The sequence below is a fragment of the Zonotrichia leucophrys genome, chromosome Z (assembly GCF_028769735.1).
Source record: "Zonotrichia leucophrys gambelii isolate GWCS_2022_RI chromosome Z, RI_Zleu_2.0, whole genome shotgun sequence".
NCBI classification, from domain to species: Eukaryota; Metazoa; Chordata; class Aves; order Passeriformes; family Passerellidae; genus Zonotrichia; species Zonotrichia leucophrys.
Window position 1 is genome coordinate 58,743,470 of NC_088200.1, and position 19,540 is coordinate 58,763,009.

Genomic DNA, 19,540 nt, shown 5'->3' on the forward strand with positions numbered 1-19,540 from the left:
GTTGTTACAGATAGCTCTTGCAAGAGAAAATCGTGGTCTATCATTTCCAACCTACAGTCAAGAGGAAACTCAGTATGGATGTCCTTCAGGAGCTGGATAGCGTTCTGGCGTTGAAGCTTTGGATAAGGCAGGGGCCTTATCCAATCCCTTTGGTCAGCCAGTGGCCGAGCTGTATTTGGGGAGGAAGTGAAAGGCGTGTGGAGAGCACTGAACTGTGGCAGCACTGAGATGTTAAAAGTTGTCTTGTGCATGTCTTTAGGGTATTTTGTTCACCTGTGCAGTAGTTGCTCTTTAATTGTCCTTGATTCAATTACGAATGCTTAGAAGAACAGCTGTGATTACAGGTATGTCCCAAAGGAAGCCTTTGGTTTCATGTTGTTGTGAATCATCAAGAAGCTAGTCAGCTTAAAAATATATACAATACATATTAATTCCCAAGAATAAAAAAAAAAGTTACATTTAAGTATTTAACATGTATTTCCAAGTATGATTATTTTTTAAAGGATGTTTCATCTATTTATTCTTGTGCTAAGTTCACATTGTATATACTGCTCTGTTGTTGCAAGATAAAGCAGCTTCTATGAATTTTAACTGACACTTTGAAAGTTGAAATTGATGATGTCTTATGCATTCTTTGCTGGCAGGTTCCAGTTGCACACTGTTTTGGGCCTCCAGGACTTTACAAAAGAAAGTTTTGTGCTGTGTGCAGGAAGTCCCTGGAGTCACCTGCCTTTCGATGTGAAGGTAACTCAGACCTTGTACAGCCATCTGTGTGCCACCCAGCAACCTGCAGTCTCCCTGCACTGCATACCTTGAGTGACTGAGCAATATTTGGTTTATTATCCACTCATTGGTTGTGGGAAGGTGTACTCCAAACTAAGGAATAATAAATCAACCACCTTCCATAAAATGCAAATTATGTCAAACCTATACACTCTTTTCAGCTTTCTGCCAATTTACTTTGGGCGAGTCTGTGGTGGTGTGCAATGACTCCCTGCCTGAGATGGGCAAAGAATGAGAAGCTATTTTGCTGAAAGACTTGTCCAGTTGCAGTAATTTATTTCTGTTTCCAGTGGAAACTTTTGATACAGAGAATCATCAGGTATTCGTATTTCTAGAAAAGAATGTAGAATTTCCTGTGTTACTAGTCTCAGATATCTGTTACTTTTAATGAGGATGAGATACCTTCAATGGAAAGATATTTGAAAATATTATTTGTCAAAATAGTACTGCTCTGAATGTTCTGACATGTATTCTCTGAAAAAACAATAAAGAAATCACCCAAATACCAGATTTTTAATTTGAAATACATGTTGGCATGAGTATGTGACTGATTTTGATGTAGGACAGCTCTCCAATTATCCATTGTACTAAATGTCTATTAGTTGTTCAGTTGAGTTGTGAGGTTAAATAGAATTTACTGTTTTATAGGAATATTACCTCTGAACCGTTTAAAAAAGTCTAATGAATGAAAAATCAATTCTTCAGGGAATTGAGTTGCTTCCAAAATCGCTGTTTTGCTAAAGATATTGCCTTATTAAGTGTGATTTGTGTATGTGTAGGGGAAGCAATCCTCTTTGATTACGGCATTTAGACTTGGAATGGCGCAGTGTTTCTGTTTCTGCTTTTGTCTGTTGAGTTGCATAATGGAGCCAGACTGTTCTTCTGACTAGTGGGAATATGTCACTTAGCATAGTCCCCATGTGACCAGGACGGTTTGGTAGGATGTTCTGTGAGCTACAGATAGCACAGGGAGTTTTCTAGTGATCTTAGTAAGACTCAGAACCTGTGTGCCATTAGATAAACATAGAAATTTGAGAAGAAAATAGTTTTCACCTAGTTATACCCTCTTAACTATTACAAATAGCTTTAGTTTAGTGATCCAATTTAGTTAAAGCTTTCTAAAATCTGCTTTCGTATTCTTACTCTATTAATTCTACTGCATTCTCATAGTATCCATTTGTTGTGGTTTCCCCCAGACAGCTGCTGAGCACCACACGCACCACTCGCTGCCTGCCCCTCCAGTAGGATCAGGGAGACAATTGGAAGCCAGTATAATATGGAAAGTAAAACCCACACACACATAAGCAGAGAAAAATGAAGAAGTCATTCCCTGCTTCCCATGGGCGGGCAGGTGTTTTGCATCTCCAGGACAGCAAGGCCCCCTCACACGTCAGAGGGGCTTGGGAGGACAAATGCCATCAGCCCAAATATTCCCCATTCCTCCTTCTTGTGCCCAGCTTTAAATACTGAGAGGATGTCGGATGGTCTGGAATGTCCCTTTGCCCAGTCTGGGTCACCTGTCCTGGCTGTGTCTCCTCTCAGCCTTCCCTAACTTCCTCCCCAGTGTAGCAGTACGGAAAGCAGGAAAGGCCTTGGCTCTGTGTAAGCCCTGCTCAAGAATAACTAAAACATCTCTATATTATGAACCCTGTGTGCAGCATAAACCCAAAACACAGCTCCATTCTAGCCATGGTGAAGAAAATTAACTCTACCCCAGCCAAACCCAGCCTACAAGTGCAAAGGAATATTTTTTCAGATGTTTCCATTTAAGTGTTTGTAAACATGAAGCACATGAAGCCACATGTTGTAGTTAGATATTGCACATGCACGGAATTTTTTTAATGGTTCGTTTAAGGTTCTGAATTGTTTTCCTCACATGGATTTTACAGTTTTACTGTTTTGTGTGGTGTGATTTGTTCGGTGCCCTTTTTCTGAATACCAGTAAGTCTACAATTTCTTTCTCTGCTAATTTTTTTAAAATGTATCTTAAAAAGGGCAGCTGAAGTTTATAAAATGCTCAAGATTCTTCCTTAATTCTTCAAAAATGCTTGTGGAATTTGTTTTAGAAGTCTAATGTTTTAAGGTAACGAACTTTTAAATTCAGATGGAGATATAGAACTTTCTTCCTTTTTTGTTTTTTGTTTATCTCTAATGACTTAATACTGCAAATCTAGTCTTGTTTATGATGTTCATGTCTGATACTAAAATTAAGAACTTTTCCTGTACTCTTGACCATAATTAAGATTAAAACGAAGGCTAAGATGGAGTTACCTTCTCTAAACAAATGATTGACACCATTAAATGTACTTGTAAAATAATCACTTTTTTCAAGTGATTTTAGTCACTTGATTTACGCTGTTTATATATTAAAATTGAATAAACTTTCTTGAAAGGAAGTAAAAGATTTCACCCACATAAATCTTGTGGATGTCCAGTAGGGGACCTTTTCTCAGAAATGAGCATGCATGTTTATTAATGCATAGTGAAATAAATACATATGTGTCATTGGTAAATATGACAATAGATTGACACCAAATTCTGGTGACAGTTACTGATTGCTTTGGATAGCTATTTTTGCTACCAGATTTCACTGGTGCCAGTTGAATCCGGACTCATGATGTTGTTCCTTTATTTCCAGGAAGAAGAGATGGAAATTAAAAAATAGAAATTGGAGTAATCCAAACATTTTTTTTTTGTGCTGAATTCTTTACTAAAGTTCCTTAATAATTATTGAGCAGGAGCAGCAGATTGGAGAAGGATGCAGTTAACATTTTAAAGGCTCTTCTCTCAAGTTTATGTATCTGAAATTAATCAGGTTGGGTTTTTTGGCAATCATAAAGAACTTTCATAGCTAGCTTGAACAGAAGATTGTCATTCTGTTATGTGTTAAAGAATAATGCAGATTATGGAATGGCTGATAAAGATTAAATTTCTTTTTGTAGGACCTCTAATTTAATCTTTACATTCAAAAACATCCTCTTTCCTACACCAGGATTGTCAGCTTAAGGGATTAACTCCCTAGGACATTCCCATCATTTATGTGAACATATTTCTTACCAATTTGGGGCTAGGGTTGATGCTAGAAGCAGCAGATGTGAATTAAATGAAAGGTAAAACCCCTTCTGTGTTCTCACAATGTATAGCAAAGGGCAGTGCATACCTGTATTGGCAGAATTAGCAATAAAACCCCCAATGCTTTTGTAAATTCCTTGAAGCTGCAACGTTGCCTATGGGCACTTTGAACATTAGCAAGAGTATGACTCCAAGCATCTAGTTTGCCTGGTTAGTTGAACTGGCAAAAATGGAAAATACTCTTGTTACATCTATGAACAGGGAGAAATGTGAGCGGAGGAGGGGCTGTGCCACAGCTCAGAGAGGAATTCTTGAGTGCAGTGAAGACAGACACTGAGCACGGGGAGCTGTGTGTGTTTGTGGTTGGCTTAGTCATGAGTCTGCTTTGGTGTGGTGGGAGATTATGTCTTCTCTGGGGTTAGAAAACACAGTGTTAATTCTGCTCTGTAAGAGCCCAAAGAGCACAAATTGGGTATTATTTTCTAAATAATAGCATTATTTTCAAGTAAATTAATAGCATTGTTTTCAAGACACTTTCAGATAACACTTTCAGATAATGTGCTAATATGTGCAGTTGCCATTTCCAATCTTCAGGTTACAGTTCTCATATCTTTGTGATATGCTTGGAGAAATAACTTGTTTGACTGGAACTGAAAGGTATTTGAAAAATCTGATGCTTGTCTCTTGCTTTCATTTACTTGATGAAAAGTGAGATGCCTTCCCTGAGTATTTACAAAGGAGCTGCAGGAGGATCTTTTTATCCATCTCTGTCTCTGAGTCCCACAGAGAACCCTCCTAACTCTTGAAATGATGAAGCTAGGTATGGAGATCTATTAGTTATTGTTTTGGGAATTTTTTTTTGTAACTCATAACTTTGTAGCATAACTGCAGATTCTTTTCTTTCACATCTGGTATTTCAAGTCAGCTTTTAAATAATGGAGGCATCTTAAAACCAAAACTTGCCTGAACATTTGCAGAGTTCACTCAAACTTCTTCCACCTACAAGTACGTACCATATTTTGGAAGGCAATGTTAACCTTACTTAGGAGGGTGCTCTGAAAAAATTATTTCATTTTTTTGACAATGAAATAGTGATTTACCTTATATATGGTGATTGACTCAAAGTAGCCTTCAGGCACAGGTATGTTGGAGTAGGCAGCAGTTCCTCTGCAACTGTGAGACAAAGCCAAGCTTTGTCTCACATTCAACTTGCTGTAATTGGAGGAAATATGACAAGTGCTGCTTATGAGCAAAATTAGCTCAGCCTTTCCTTTATATTTGTTACATCTTTTTAACACAGAGGAAGTGGAGGAACACACAAAACAATGCTGGTGTACTTCTTTATTGTCTACCTTTGCTGAATGTAAAGAGCGTGAAGGAGAAAAGGTGTGGTGTGAAAAGGGTAGTAGAGGAGTATGGAAGGGAGGGCAGAAGGAGATGCAGAAAAACCCTGGGGTTTCCAGTCTAAAAAAGATTTTTTTGTTTTTGTGCTTTTAGTTTGTGAGCTGCATGTGCACACCGACTGTATCCTGTTTGCTTGCAGTGACTGCCGGCAGTGCCACCAGGATGGGCACCTGGACCATGTAAGTGCCAATGCCTCTGCAGGGGAAGGTGGTCGTGTGTTTTGTGGACTAGAGAAGGAGCAGTCTTGGTCTTTAGTCTCACATGCTGCCAGTTATCAAAGCACTTTAGTTGCTCATTGACAGGCAAAGGACCTGTGTGACTTCAGAATATACTTCAAAGAGTGAGGTGAACTTAAATGCTGATATATTCACAATGCTTTTGAACTCTTGCTGAAAACTCTGTGGGATGTGTACAACCTCCAAATTAAAAAAAAAAAAATCATGTATCTTATATAAAAGTTTCTTTGCAAAAGCTGGTGTGGAACTCTTTTCTTTTCTTTCTGTATGTTGAGCTGTTGACTGCATTGCATCCCTGGCAAATGTTCTCTTATCCTCATGCTTCCTGCAGTCTGGCTGAGGCACAACTGCCTATTTTCTTGTTTTCTCACAGCACAGTAGATACAGAATACTGACACTGTAGGATGTTTTTTTAAAAGAATTTTTTTTGTGGACTGTGAAGGAAAAACTCAGTGATAAATTTTTTGATAGTTTGATGAAACTTCTTTTTTTAGTGAAATGTTATATTGTTAAAGATTTGTATTTATCTTGAGAAAAAACTTAATTCCCTAGTATCTGTTGCTATTTCCTCAGAGCTATTTGAATTACTGGTTTTAAAGTTGTATTGAAAATGAATGTGTATCTGATTCATGTAATGCTAAGTTGTGATGTGTTCCCTCAGGATACTTACCACCACCACTGGAGGGAGGGAAACCTTTCTTCAAGTGCTCGTTGCGAATTTTGCAAAAAAACCTGTGGGTCTTCTGAGGTGCTCTCTGGCATGAGATGTGAATGGTGTGGCATCCTGGTATGTTGTGCTGCTGCATGTATTTGTGGTAACCACATATATATATGGGCACGTGCTTTTTTGAACACTTGATATAAATATAATTTATTTGCACACTGTATAAATATGTTTTTTATACACTTTGTAAATACACTTAATCTATACAGTTATTTATTTGAATGGTTTTTTTATGTGTTAGATGGGAAATTGGATTTTTTAAATCCTCCTCATTGTATTTTAATTAACAACTCTCAAAGTCACAGTGAAGCTTTGTGTAAATCCAGTGGAATTTATCAGGGCCTAATCATTATAGATCTGTGGCTAGAAGCCTGCAGGCACTTTCTCTGTTAAATCAGAATTTATTTCAAATCATGAATTCAGCAAGGATAAAGACTTACCATTCTCATATGTTTGCTGTTTTTTCAGCATAGAATAGGTCTTGGCCTGTGTGGTTGGGGTTTTTTTAAGCTGTCAGTACCAGTTTCTGTGTTTTTCCATTCACATGACACATGTTTATTTCCCGTGCAAGCTGATGGCACCCTTCAATAATAATTCTGGAAACCACAGCGTTTCACACACTGATAAACAGTGTGTAGTGCAGATAACAATTAGTCCATCCACTTAATGCCACCTCATATTAAAATATGGTGGAAGTGAAAGTAGCAGTAGATGAAGTGGGAACTGAAAGTATGTGTAAGAAATCATTAATTTGCTACTAAAGGCTAGATGAGGTACTCCATGTAGTAATGATTTAAAATAAAACTCTAGAGGTTATTCAGTATTTCAGGTATGATTTCAATTATTTTTTTTTTCATATTTTGGGGTTTGTATTTTAATCTGAGACATAATTTCTGAGGTGGGAGGGACTGTATTTGAGAACAGCCAAATACAGTTCTCAAATGTTCTACAGTTTCTCTAGGAAATGTAACATGCTATGTGGCCATACATACAAAGGTATGTGTATTCAATAAAGGCAGAAGATTTCCAACAGTGTAAAGGCAGAAACTATCCAGTCACCTTTTGGAATAAAACTGAAAACAGTCTAACCTCAGAGTCTGCAAGTGGGTACAGCTATATAAGAGGATACTGCTCTTTTCAAGCTGCTCAATATAACCTGAGCACCTTTTCCATTTCCCTCAGTAAATATCCACATGGAGTGGTGTATCAGAGTTTGAGACCAAAACTTTAAAGTTCTCCGTGTAGCTGTATAAAAACCTTTTGCTTTTAACAGAACAGGTTCATGATCCTTGAAAGTTTCTTGATATATTAAGACTCCCTATTACTGGTAACACAAAATCTAAATTAAACAAATAAAAATCTAGAGTGGCAGATGGGCCATTCATTTAAGGAAGGTGATTTACAAAAGGTCTATATTATCCCTAACCTGAATTATACAGTTTCAGTCATAGTTTGTTATGAATAAATTTATATTCAGTGTGTATCACAAGTTCTTTACTAATGCTGTTGTTTATAGGCTCATGCTGCTTGCTGTGTAATTGTGCCACCAGAATGTACCTTTGGAAGATTAAGGAATATGATTCTTCCTCCAAGTTGTGTACAGTTGTTTTCTCGCAACTTCAGCAAATTGCATTGTTTTCGGATATCAGAAAATTTGCAAACAGAATCAGGTAAAAATTTCAAAGTTGAATGCAACTAATTGATGAGTTTGTTTAACCTAGAGTCATCAGTCAATTAAATATATTATTTCTACTTTTTATTGTCTTTTGTGGCAGTACAGTAACTTCTTGCTGTTTCTGGGAGAGGTTAGAGATTTTTTAATGGATGCTGTGCAAAATGCAGAAACTTCTGTTTACTGGTGCAGGGCAATTTGTGTGCTATCCTTGAAACAAAGAAAGTGAAAACTTAGAATCAAAAAAATTGTGGTGTTAGTGTTATCATTGCTGAAAATACTTATTTCTTATATCATGTGTACAGATACTTTTATTTGTCTCTTGGATTAAGCATATGTCCTTTATAAGGTTTCTGTGCTGAAACAATACCATATGTCTAGGCAGGGTAATGTTCTGCTGCCATCTAGAGTGAATGTTTGCCTAACAGCTCTTTAGGAGCAAGAATTTTTTTTAAGCCTGAGGTACATGGAAGTATTTTTTCAGTTGTATTTTGATTATTACCTACCTGCAAAACCTTTGTTTTGGTGCTTGAATGGAATAGGAAAGGAAATAAAAGGTAGGCAGAATACAGCTCATCAAAGTCAGATATTTGCCACTGCTCTTTTTTCAGCATGTCGGATTGCTCTTGAGCTTAGTGCTCGTGGCTCAGGTGTGGTTTTGGCAAGGAGGGCTGGTGACGAGCAGTCCCTGTGTGCTGTGTGCAGGGGCCGCAGCAGAAGCGCTGCCACGCGCGAGCCGCCTGACCGAGCTCTGCCGCTCCAGTGACCTGCCAAAGGCAGACCGGAGCACTTAGGCTGCTCTTGTGGATTGGATTTTCTTCAATGAGTGTTTTTTCTTTTTAATAAATTTGCCTGCTAGTGGTAAAAGATGTAGTATAGCACCCACTTGAAAACCACGGAGTTCCTAATGTTGCCAACATAAGAAGTAACCAAAACACAATCTAGTCTAGATGAGCTTAATTGTGCTGCAGGATTCACTGTGAACTTTGATTCCGTTCCGTTGTTAGGTATTTCACAAGTGTCCCAAAGGTTTAAGGGATGATAAAGTTGATTATTATAACTAAGAAAAGTTAATCACAAACCTTTAAAATAGAATCTTTGGTTTGAGTTTTCTGATGCTAAGTTTCTCTTTTCAACAGTGGTGTGTTCTTTTAAGATGTCTGAGTTTCACATTTTTTTTATTTTTAAACCACGTCTTAATAAAATTGAACGTGGAGCACCTTAAGTGAAAGAATCCAAGCTACACAATTTTAGCTACACCTTCTAGTCTCTTCCTTCAATATTTTAAGAGATGGAAGAAAAGATTTTCTATTTCAGGACTATGCTACATGCTAAGTGTGTTATTTCATATTACACATAGTCGAGGTTTTTTAAAGTAAGAATGCCATTTTTGCATTGCTTTAATGAAAAAGTTTTTCTGATCCTTTGAATTGAGGGAATGCAGCCATTAGCTTGTGGTCAGAAGCAGATACATAGGAATGGAAGAAAATTCACTAACTTAATTGGGACCATTTCCAGTGCTTTGTTGTGGCATGAAGGGGAAAAAATGAAATTGAATAAAACCCACCTTGTTTGGAAAGCCAGAATGTATTTTTATAGTCCTTAGCCTGTGTGTCACAGAGGGATGGTATAGCAACACCTTGAAAAATCTCATTTCTAACACAGGCTCTCTTTCCTGTGGCCTATGAGAATTTCTGCCCCTTGGGCTTAGCTCCCCTTGATGCAGTGGGCAGCAGCCTCTCAGGATGGAGGCTCCACCGAGGGGAGGAGAGCCCGAGCCATGGGGCTGCTCCCCTTTCCTCCTGCTGCAGGTCTGTTGCCTGCCTGTGACCTTGACAGCTGCCTCAGCAATTGACAACTTCCTTTCTTTCATGGTCAGTGAGCCACAGCTGTGGCTTAGCACAAAGTGTGGTGAGTAATATTTGTGGTGCAGTGCCTCCCTTGCACTCTGCTGTGCATAAAGTGTTTTGTTCTGGGTTTCCGTAGTTGACAGTGCTTTTTTGCATCTTGGTTTAGCACCTACGTGCTGAATATGTCTGGTGTCTCTGCGTGACTTCTTTTATATCATCCACATCCTGTTGAGGCTTGCTTCCAGACCTGTTGCTGCATGTTTCCCATTCTCAGTCATCTGCTGAAAATCAGGTGTCTGCAGGTCACTGCCAGTAGCACTGGATGCTATTGCTATATTCTCTTTTTCTTTGCCCAAATTCTTCCTCAAAGGCAGAGCCAAGAATTGTCTTGAACTAGTTCTCGCATCAACCTCGGTCAAGGAAGCTCAGTGCTCTAGCCTTTTAGTCCTTCTTGTTACCCATGTTCACAGAACAGACCTTTGTCTTCTTGTGAAACCCCACTAGCTCCTGGTATGTGCTGAAAGTTACCAAGATGTGTCATGAATCCAGCAGCTCCCTGATACTCTCTTGGGATGTGTTTGATGCTCCTCTGACAATGAAGCAACTCAGGACAGCTGCCCCAGGAGTTGCTGCTGTTTTTTCAGGAGAAAAGCATAGATTCCGGGTGGCAGATCTTGCTAAAGATTGTGTACATGTTAGGGGTGTTTCAGGGAAGCAAAGAATTCCTTTGTCAAAAGATAATTAGCACTTCTGTGTGATGGCAGGCTCATTAAGAAATTCTCCTGACATGGCATGCACAGAGGGTGCTCCTCAGTTGCCACAGCTGACAAAAGACATCACTCATAAGATCATGGAAGCACCAGTCTGAGTACAGAGAGTGTTGGCAGTGGCCCGGATGCGTTGCCTGCTGCAGGCATAGGCACAGCTCGTCCCAAGCTGGTGGTTGGCAAGTGCCAGATGATTTGTCCTGTGCGGTGAATGAGCGCAGCCATCATCGCTGACCCGCTGGGGACCATTTGTCTGGAGCAGCTTTTGCCACAGCATAAATGCTAAGCTTCATCGCCAGCATTCAGCAAACATCTCTGTGTTGGAAGAGACTTCTTTTGAACTCTTGAGCTACCAAGAGATGCAATGATAGAGCAGTGTGGAGCCTCTTCCTCCAAATGATTCCTATCGTAACAAATTTCAAAGTCATTGAACTTCACTGGAATAGTTTCAAGATGCTGTTGGTGTAGATTTCCCTACTATTCAGACTGAAGGAGAAAGTGTAATAGAAGAAGTCAGCTTCTTCTCGGCTAAACTGGGAAAGAAAAGGGTTGAGCGCCATCAGGAGCAGTAATTTCCTATTGTTATATTTACTGCTTCTTTTATTTTTAAAAAAAAAAACTAATTATCTGGAATGAAATTCAAGAAGGCATTCAGGTTTCTCTTATTTTGAGGTGTTTCAAGACCATACTGTCTAAATTTCTCTCCAGTTTGAAACTTGATCTGTTTGTCTGTTAGCTATAAGAGGGAAAATATCTCAACACACTTTTTATATTTTAAAAGCCGCAACTCAAAAGCATTGTTGTTGGTCTTCTTGTAGACACTTGAAGCATTACCCAAATATTCAGTGAGTTACCTGGTGTCAAGTTTAGGACTATTGCCTAGGACCTTCTTGACATGCTATGATTCTACCTCTTGGAAGTTCTCCTGCTTTCGGATTTTGACTTCCACAGTACCTCTTTTGCTCTCAAGATCTGCCTTTACTTGTTTTATTTTATACTTACTTTCTTGCTTTCTGCCTCAGCTGCAAGGCATAGTTTTTATAAAGGTGTTGCCTGGCTTATATCTTTTGGAAGTTTTGTCTGCATCCCAGTCAGGACTGACTGGGATTTTCAGTGTGTGTTAGTGTGAATACTGTTATTTGATGAGCACCTGCATTGCGCTCCACTGCTACCCTCAGAAAAGGAAAATTGATCATGTTTGGATTTGCACTGGTCTTATATGGCCCTGAGTATCAGGAATAAGAACACAGTGAGGATGTTCTGCACAGAAGCAAATGCAGAATGTTCACAGCATTTATTTCAATCTTTTGGACTATCTTATGTATGGTTTTATTTTCTGACTTGTTAGCTCCTAGCTTTAGTGAGAGTGATGACTCTACTGTCAAAGTCCTCTTCCAGAGAGCAGCAGTTTCTTTCTCCTTGGGTGTCAGTAACTTTGTTTTTCCGTTGTGGAAATGACTTCTATAACATCAGTATTTCTGACTGGAAGGCTGGATTGGTTTGGTAATTTAAAACTTAATGGAAACATCCATACTTCAGTGACAGTCAAACATCATGACTTCAGAAAAGAATGAATTGCAGTAGTTGCAATATTAAAACCAATACTATAAGGATCTCGTGTGTGCCTTCACTGTAGCTACATGACAATGCAATTTTGTTTTTGTAATGCAGTTTTAATGCTATGAATTATTATCATAAAATAGGTAAAAAGAGAAAGTGCGCTTTTCTGACTGGTTCTTTTTGTGTTAGCTTGTTTGATGGAAGCTGTTCTGAAATGGCCAACACCTTCTTCCCTACATGTAAATCAACAAAAATCCATCCTTAAAATGTCTCTCTTTTACAGATGAAGATGATGATGTTGATGGGTCAACACAAGGATCAACAAAAGACATTCAAATTTCAACTGATTCAAGTAAGCAAAATTTTAGTAAGGGATGAGTAGTGACCCATTTCTTTATTCATATAATCTTAACTTGTATTGCCTTATGACAAAATATTAAATGGTTATTTTTCTAATGTTAGGTTTTAATTTCAGGTCCAAAGTTTTGGTCCAACATACTTATCCAGGGCCATACAAATGTCTCCTTGGTATTTCCATTGGTAGGTTGACATAAGTGGCAATCTGTTCATTACCTTGACAAAGAGATCGTTTCTCTCAACTTGGTAATTGAAGAAAGAAAACATAATGTTAATAATTCATAGATAAACTATAAATTTGGAGGTCAGACAGCAGTGTCTTTTCAGAGCCTTTTGCTTCTCTGTTCTCTGGATCCAAATGTTGCTGAGGACATCATTTGAATTTTTTTTGGCTTGGGCATGTTGCAGTAAACAGGACTGACTGGCTGTTTTTTGTGCAGTTAAATTTTTAAGCATGTGGAGTTTTCTGGGTTGGTAACAACCAAGTTCTTGCTTTTTAGAAGATGAGATAAAACTGCAATTTAAGAGCTTCCCACCCCTATATCCATATTAGTAAGTAGAATAACATGGTACATGCTACCTAATGGAACTGCGTGGATTGTTGTAAAAAAGGACATTTGAAATCAATAAACACTAATATTTTTTTTTAATCCTGAAGTTCTTGTTAAATTAAGAGGCTGATTGTGCAAGTGGTATTTGGAATTTTTAAAAATCAGCTCAATAAGTAGTTAAATCAGTTATAGAAGAAATCTCAAGCATCCTCTTTTTTCACTTTCTTAGTTCCTGAGTGACTTGATGTTGTGATCCGTCGCCATACTTCTTTATTATGGGAAAATGCTCTAACTGCAGTTTGTCTAAACAACTTTGATTTTTCCAGTGTTTTAAGTGACTTAAGTGGTTGAGTGTGAGGGCTTCTACATTTCAACAATTAAGCGTATTTCCCTTATGACTGTCAAAAAGAGCAAATTATGTATCCAGATATTTCAGCTGGATTCATTGGAAGCATTAGTAGACACCAGTTCAGCTTTAGTTTAACCTTCCCAAAAGAAGAAAAAAGATATGAAAATTCAGGGCAAGATGCAAACTTCAATGTGTCAGTTGTTCAGGCCATCTCTGGACTGGAGAAAGCAGCAGTAGATGGTATATTTTCAATGGTCATGTGAAGTATTATTAGTTGCGTTTTAAAGAGAACAGTGTTATAAAATATTTCTTTTTTGTAATGAATTTTCACAAAACTTTGGAGTGTAGAGTGCAGTAACTTCACTGTGATTTAGAAAGCTCAGCTAAAACCACGCTCACAAAAAGAGTCAGAAATAGCATTTGCTGGTAAGACAGGACAGACTGTGGTGATGCCAACCAGGGCAGGGCCATGCAGTACCAACCAGTGACTTCTTTAAACGTGACCAACTTCCTTTGTCTCCTTATCCTTCTATTTTCCCTCACTACATCTTCCCCAAATGGCTTTTATCTCTCGCTTTGATTCCTCTCCTCAAGTTCCCCTAACAACCCTTGTACCACCCCGGAAATGTATCACATGTATCTCATATATCCTTGCAAGCTGAGTGACCTCCTTGCTCAGTGAGGTGTCCTACAGAACTTCCCCTGTGGACTCCTGTGGTGTGTGCCGCCCCCAGATGATGGGACTGATGGCCTCGGGTCAGCTCAGGACATGGCTTTTCTGGTAACCTACCTGGTAAAGTTACTGAGGGTCACCTGCCAGCTGTTGTGTTGTTGTACCTCTGTCTGTGGGGAGTCATGAGCTGCTGAAGTTAACATGACAGTGACACAGTTGTAGAGGGCTGTGCCTCTCACCTGTCTCGGGATAACACCCTTTGTACAACGTGGGTCAAGAAGGGGCTGCTCACTGCTTCTGTGTGTTGACTCACTACATCAGGCATGGCTTTGGGATGTTGCCATGCTTTCCCTCAAGAGTGTCTGAACTCAATTGCATTCCAGAATATTTAGCTTTTCTTAATTCCAGCTCTTTATGTTTTAGGGGTACGTATTTCTAAAAACACTGAAAACTAGTCAGAACAAACTGAATAATATTGATGTGGAAAGACACACTTTTTCCACAGGAGAGAAGCCAGCAGAAAAGGATACCAAGTCTGTAGTTTAGTATTGTTAGAAGATTTGAATTAGTAGTCTGCATTCATTTTTGTTACTTTGCTATTGTAATGGACTGGTTGAGTGAAATATAAAGTTAGAAGATCTAAGTCTTAATATTGGTGGTTTAAATGTGTTAAATCAACCACTATATTTAGCCTACCAAGATACTGAAACCAAAAGCATAAAATTAACATAAAAACAATCACACACTCTCTGAGTTGATAGGTTTAACAGACACACAAGCGGGTTTCGCAGAGGACTCTCTCTGCCCTGTGGGAGTCTCCCAGCACTCACTGGCTGCAAGTGAACTGTCTGACTCAGCATGCGTCCCTCTTCTGCAGGACAAAATTCAGCCATCAGTGAAAACCCATTCTGGAGGAGGTGTTAGAGGAACCTATCTACCAGAGAAATGGGAGCTGCAGTGCTGTCAGCAAACAGATGTTTCATAGCATGTCCTTCCACAGCCTCTGTTTTGCCTTGCTCAGGTTACTGTTCGTCTGCTGAGTAAGAGGTGAAATGAAAGGGTGTTAGATAGACCCACGTTGTTGGCTTAGAGTTTGCTTATGTCTTGTCCCAAACCAGCTGACTCCACTGTAATTCTGCAAGCAGGAACAAACTGTTTTCCAGAAGCAGCAAGGACAGCATGTGGGGAGGGATTTTTCCCCTAAAGATATTTAAGAAAACTTTAAGCTTTCATGAAAAAGAACACTGTGTTCTTCCGTAACTGCTTGCAGATAACTAAACATGTCACATGTTCCTCAGCAGATGCTTGGAAAGGCTCTAAAAACTAAGAGAAGAAGGGTTAAGAGGTGGCTACCAGAATGGGAGGACAGGTGTTAACACAGATTTGTGCTTCAAAGTTGTCTTGAAGCTGGGGGAGTTTCAGCTGCTCAAGAAAACACGTTCAGAGAAGGCACACACCTGCAAATGGCTCTCTTGGGAGAGAAAGAGTTAGGGAAAGAAGGAAGGAAAGAAAAGGAAGGGTGGGAGGAAGGAATCTGGGGTTCTGGAAGGCTCTCTTCAAGGACAGTAAAAGAAAAAATACATAATTCTTACATACATAAATGCCATCGTGTAGGGTTTTGAATCCTAATACTGAGATAAACCAAACTTGGATAGTCCCCACTCTGTGAAGTAGAAGAGCATAAAGCATGTAAATAACACAGGTTGTTTCAGAAAGAGTGGTTCTTGGTAAGCTACGTTGCTAGAATTTGGTCTTTTAAGAGTAATTTTCACAAATACACTCAGTATAGGCCTTAAGCTTTCTTAAGTGGCAAAATAATTCAGGACTGCATAATTTTCCTGTCTGTCTCAAGCCACACATAAGTCTTTTCAGAAGCAAGTCTGTGGGGATTTGGAAGTTAAAGGGAACTTTAGATTTATCCAATGCTTTATCCTTTTCCAGGAAAACTTGGTGTCTTAGCCTCTGAAATCAAGTTCCACACTTTGGTAAATTATGCCTGGAGTTAACTTTTAGTTACTTTCTCCTTGGAAAGGCTAAACGTTAATAACAGGTTATTTTCAGCTCATGATCCCATGGTAAGAAAAAAAAGATGTCTTTTTCAGGAGAAAGTCCTGATACTGTGTACTCTGATCCAGCAGGAAAAGATAATAGACATTTAGCAGTGAGGTGCCAGTATTACAAAACAGGCATTAACTCCTTTAAGTACCACAATTTGATAAATGCATGTTTCATATTAGCAAGGTGTTTTTTATGTATATATATATCTATATATATATATACTAAGCAAAGGTAGACTTCACTTTGGTAGCTGGATCATTTTCTGATATTTAAAAATTGGAACAGGTGGATGGAAGAGCTTTACCTAATTTCAGAAGTGGTTGTAGTTGAGCTTCATGCCAAGGCTAGTTAGACAAATCAGACTGGCATAAAACACCCCTTAATTTACATGTGTTGGATGTGCTCTTGACTCAATGGAGAAATGTATTTCTGGATGACTAATTGCAGTATGTAGCTGTTTTTTCTTTTGTCAATGTGCTTCCAGAAGCTCATGGGCAAGCAAGCCATTTTTCGCTGGGTTGCAGTAGAAGTGTCCCCTGTGAGGAGGACAGTGACAAAATTAAATGTGATTTTTCAGTGATGAAGCTGAGGAGGTTTTTTGTGTGATGGATACCAGATTAGCAGCATTATGCTTATTTATCTAAGAAATAGGCTTAGAGCTTAGAACATTACTACTGGTCCGTAGATCTAAACTTATTCTTGTAAACCAGTTTATTTTGAGAGTCAATCCAACTGTTGTTTGACTCTTCTTAAGACATGGAGAGCTCATAAAATATTCTCCATTTACAATTGCTAGGGATTCTTTCAGGCCAACTAGTGTCTCACAAGAGCAGACTACAAAGGCACAGCAAATGAAAACAAGTACTAGAACTTGGATGAATGTTTTTATTCTCAGATGGTTGTCTACTTTCTGGATTGCTAGAGAAAACAGCAGAGATTTTGATAGTGTTAGGAAATTTCATACCCAAAACATCAGCTGTGCTGTCAGAAACCTGTGTTTACTTGTTTTCTCAAGTTGTGTTAGCTCTAAAGAAGGTCACCCAGGACACAGTGTGTCTTTTGGTTAACATTTGTCTATGCTGTAGTTACCATGGAGATCACTCTGACAGAAGTCTGTGTTTAAAAGAATTCCACTCATTCTGGCATAGATCCAGCAGAATTTAAAGGAGTAGGTCACTTCCTGATGTGTGTTATGGCCTCAATGCAATGGTTCTTGGGTTTCAAGGGTACTTCTGAAGTAAGAGTTGATGATATTTAAATCTTCGTTATATTGTGGCTAAAAAGAAATTGCCAACAGATACAACCACTATGATAATTGGAAAACTGAAAATCCACAGTGATACTACTTTTCATATCAACAAAAAGAATTGAAAAGTCACAATGTATCATACCAGGTTGGGTGTTGCTCTGAGCAACCTGATCTACTGAAAGATGTCCCTGTCAGGATTTTTGTACTCCATGGTCCTTGAAGGCCACTTACAACTCGAACTATTTTATAATTCTGTGATTTTATTTATTCCATTTCTGTTTTTTCTTTGTACATTATCTGTTATACAGGCTTCTCTCCAAAGAGTGACAGCATGGCTGAGGTTGGAGGCGGTATGGAGATTATCTAAGACAGCCTCCTGCTCAAGCAAGGTCACTCAGAGCAGCTGGTCGCATTCACTAAGGTTTTGAATATCATAATAGAATCTTGGAATGGTTTGAGTTAAAAGGGACCTCAGGGATCATCTGGCCTCAATCCCTCTGACATGGGTAGGGACGCCTGCCACCAGACCTGCCAACATAGCCAATTTTGTCCCAGGAGAGACTAGGATGACTTGGCAGTAGGATGGGAGGCTGTACTAGGGACTGTGCAGTGAGGTTTTCGTGCTATGTAATGAGAACGTCCTTGCACACACATTCTGCCACTACCAGTGGAACTGATGATGCAGAAATATTCTTAAGAAGTGGACAAGTCTACACTGAAAACAAAGTCCAAGCATAGCTGTCACATTTCAGAATAAGGAGAAATAAAGGTCATAAGAATTAAGGTATCATGATTTTTTTTGAGGGGTAGACTCTCATTTTTAGAAGACTGCTTTCACACATAAGTGATAATCCTTTAGTTAATCCTTTAGATAATCCTTTAGTTCTGTGGTGTCTGCTTTTGATTGAAGTTTGAGAGCATACACTGAAGCAGAAGTAGGTGGATTAGTTTCAGGTGGTCCAAGAAAGCTAGCACTGAAGTGTCCTTGCTAAGTAGTTACACACTGCAGCCTTTCCTAATCTGCCACTACAGCATTGAGATATCCAGTGATGCACATTTCTGCCTGGATTCTTGCTTGCTTTTTAATCAGTCATCAGTTAGAGGTGGTTTGGTGGTGTTCTTCCTCCAGTTTCAGTTCTCCTTTTTAATCCTTCTGTGGTAAACAGCAATTGTCTAGTGTGCTTCATTGAACCTAAAAGCCAATATTATTTGGGAGCAAAAGGCTCTTTGTATTTTATTCTGTACTACAAAGTGCTTCCAAGCTGTAAGGGAAGCGTGGAAGTAGGCTCCAGTATGTAACACATCTCCTTTACAACGTGCGCTAACAGGCTGCATGATTAACCAGCTGTGTGAGCGTTACAGCTGGTATGTGTGGCTTTCACCTAATACTTCTAACACTCCAAGGGATATCTTCTGGTAGCTATACTACTTGATGATGAATGCAGGTGTACAGATTTATTGTGACATCAGACTGTAACACTGTGCTGTACAATGGGTGACTTCTGTAAATCACTCTGTCCAATACTGCAATGAAAAGGGCATATTCTGTCAGTGATAAATAGTTATGTCTGCTGTAAAGCATCAGCTCTGGGGAGTACCTGCAAGAACCTGCAAAAGTCAGCAGCTCATCAGGGTTTTCATAAAGATGTGATCAGGAGAGGACACAAGGTCTGTCTCAATGGGATCTCCTTTTTTGTTTGGATTGATTAACTTGGTTTCCTTTCCAGAGGCAGTAAGGAGACATTTAATGCACTGATAATATTAACTTGTTCCCAAAACCTCTCAAAGCCTGCCTGTTCTATGAGAATATTGTTGCACTTTGCTATTACTCTTAAAAGCGCTTCTTAAGAGAGAGACTTTGTCATACAGCAGGCTGTACCTGCATCATTACCCATCTTTGTGAAAGGTGAACCTGAAATCCTTCACTCTACACCCTTCCACAGATGTTTATGCAACAATCTGTGCTCAACAGTTTGAGCATGAATTTCATAAGGCTTTAGTGAAGTGAGCATGACTTAATAAGGCTTTAGTGAAGTGAAACACAGCAAAAGGCTGAAGGTCTTCATTTGCTGTACTTTCTTTCTTCTTTTCTGTTGTCCCTATATCCCTGTCCTTGTTTCCTCCAATTGCCTGTACACTTAACCAGCTATTTTAAGGACTTTCCTTGGAAGCACTTGCTCAGAACTGGCAGTGCTCTGGTAGGTATTCTGAAGGCAGTGGCATTTTGTCTTGGTC

At 39.0% G+C, this 19,540-nt stretch overlaps 1 protein-coding gene across 1 annotated transcript in view; it reads left to right on the top strand.

Moving 5' to 3' along the window:
• DGKQ (diacylglycerol kinase theta) overlaps nt 1–19,540 on the top strand; it is an 88,061-nt gene that overhangs the window by 31,613 nt on the left and 36,908 nt on the right. Inside the window, exons 3-7 of the mRNA XM_064735252.1 lie at nt 645–744; nt 5,353–5,438; nt 6,157–6,282; nt 7,736–7,889; nt 12,352–12,420. Coding sequence (XP_064591322.1) covers nt 645–744; nt 5,353–5,438; nt 6,157–6,282; nt 7,736–7,889; nt 12,352–12,420 — 535 coding nt within the window. The remainder of the gene's footprint in view (nt 1–644; nt 745–5,352; nt 5,439–6,156; nt 6,283–7,735; nt 7,890–12,351; nt 12,421–19,540) is intronic.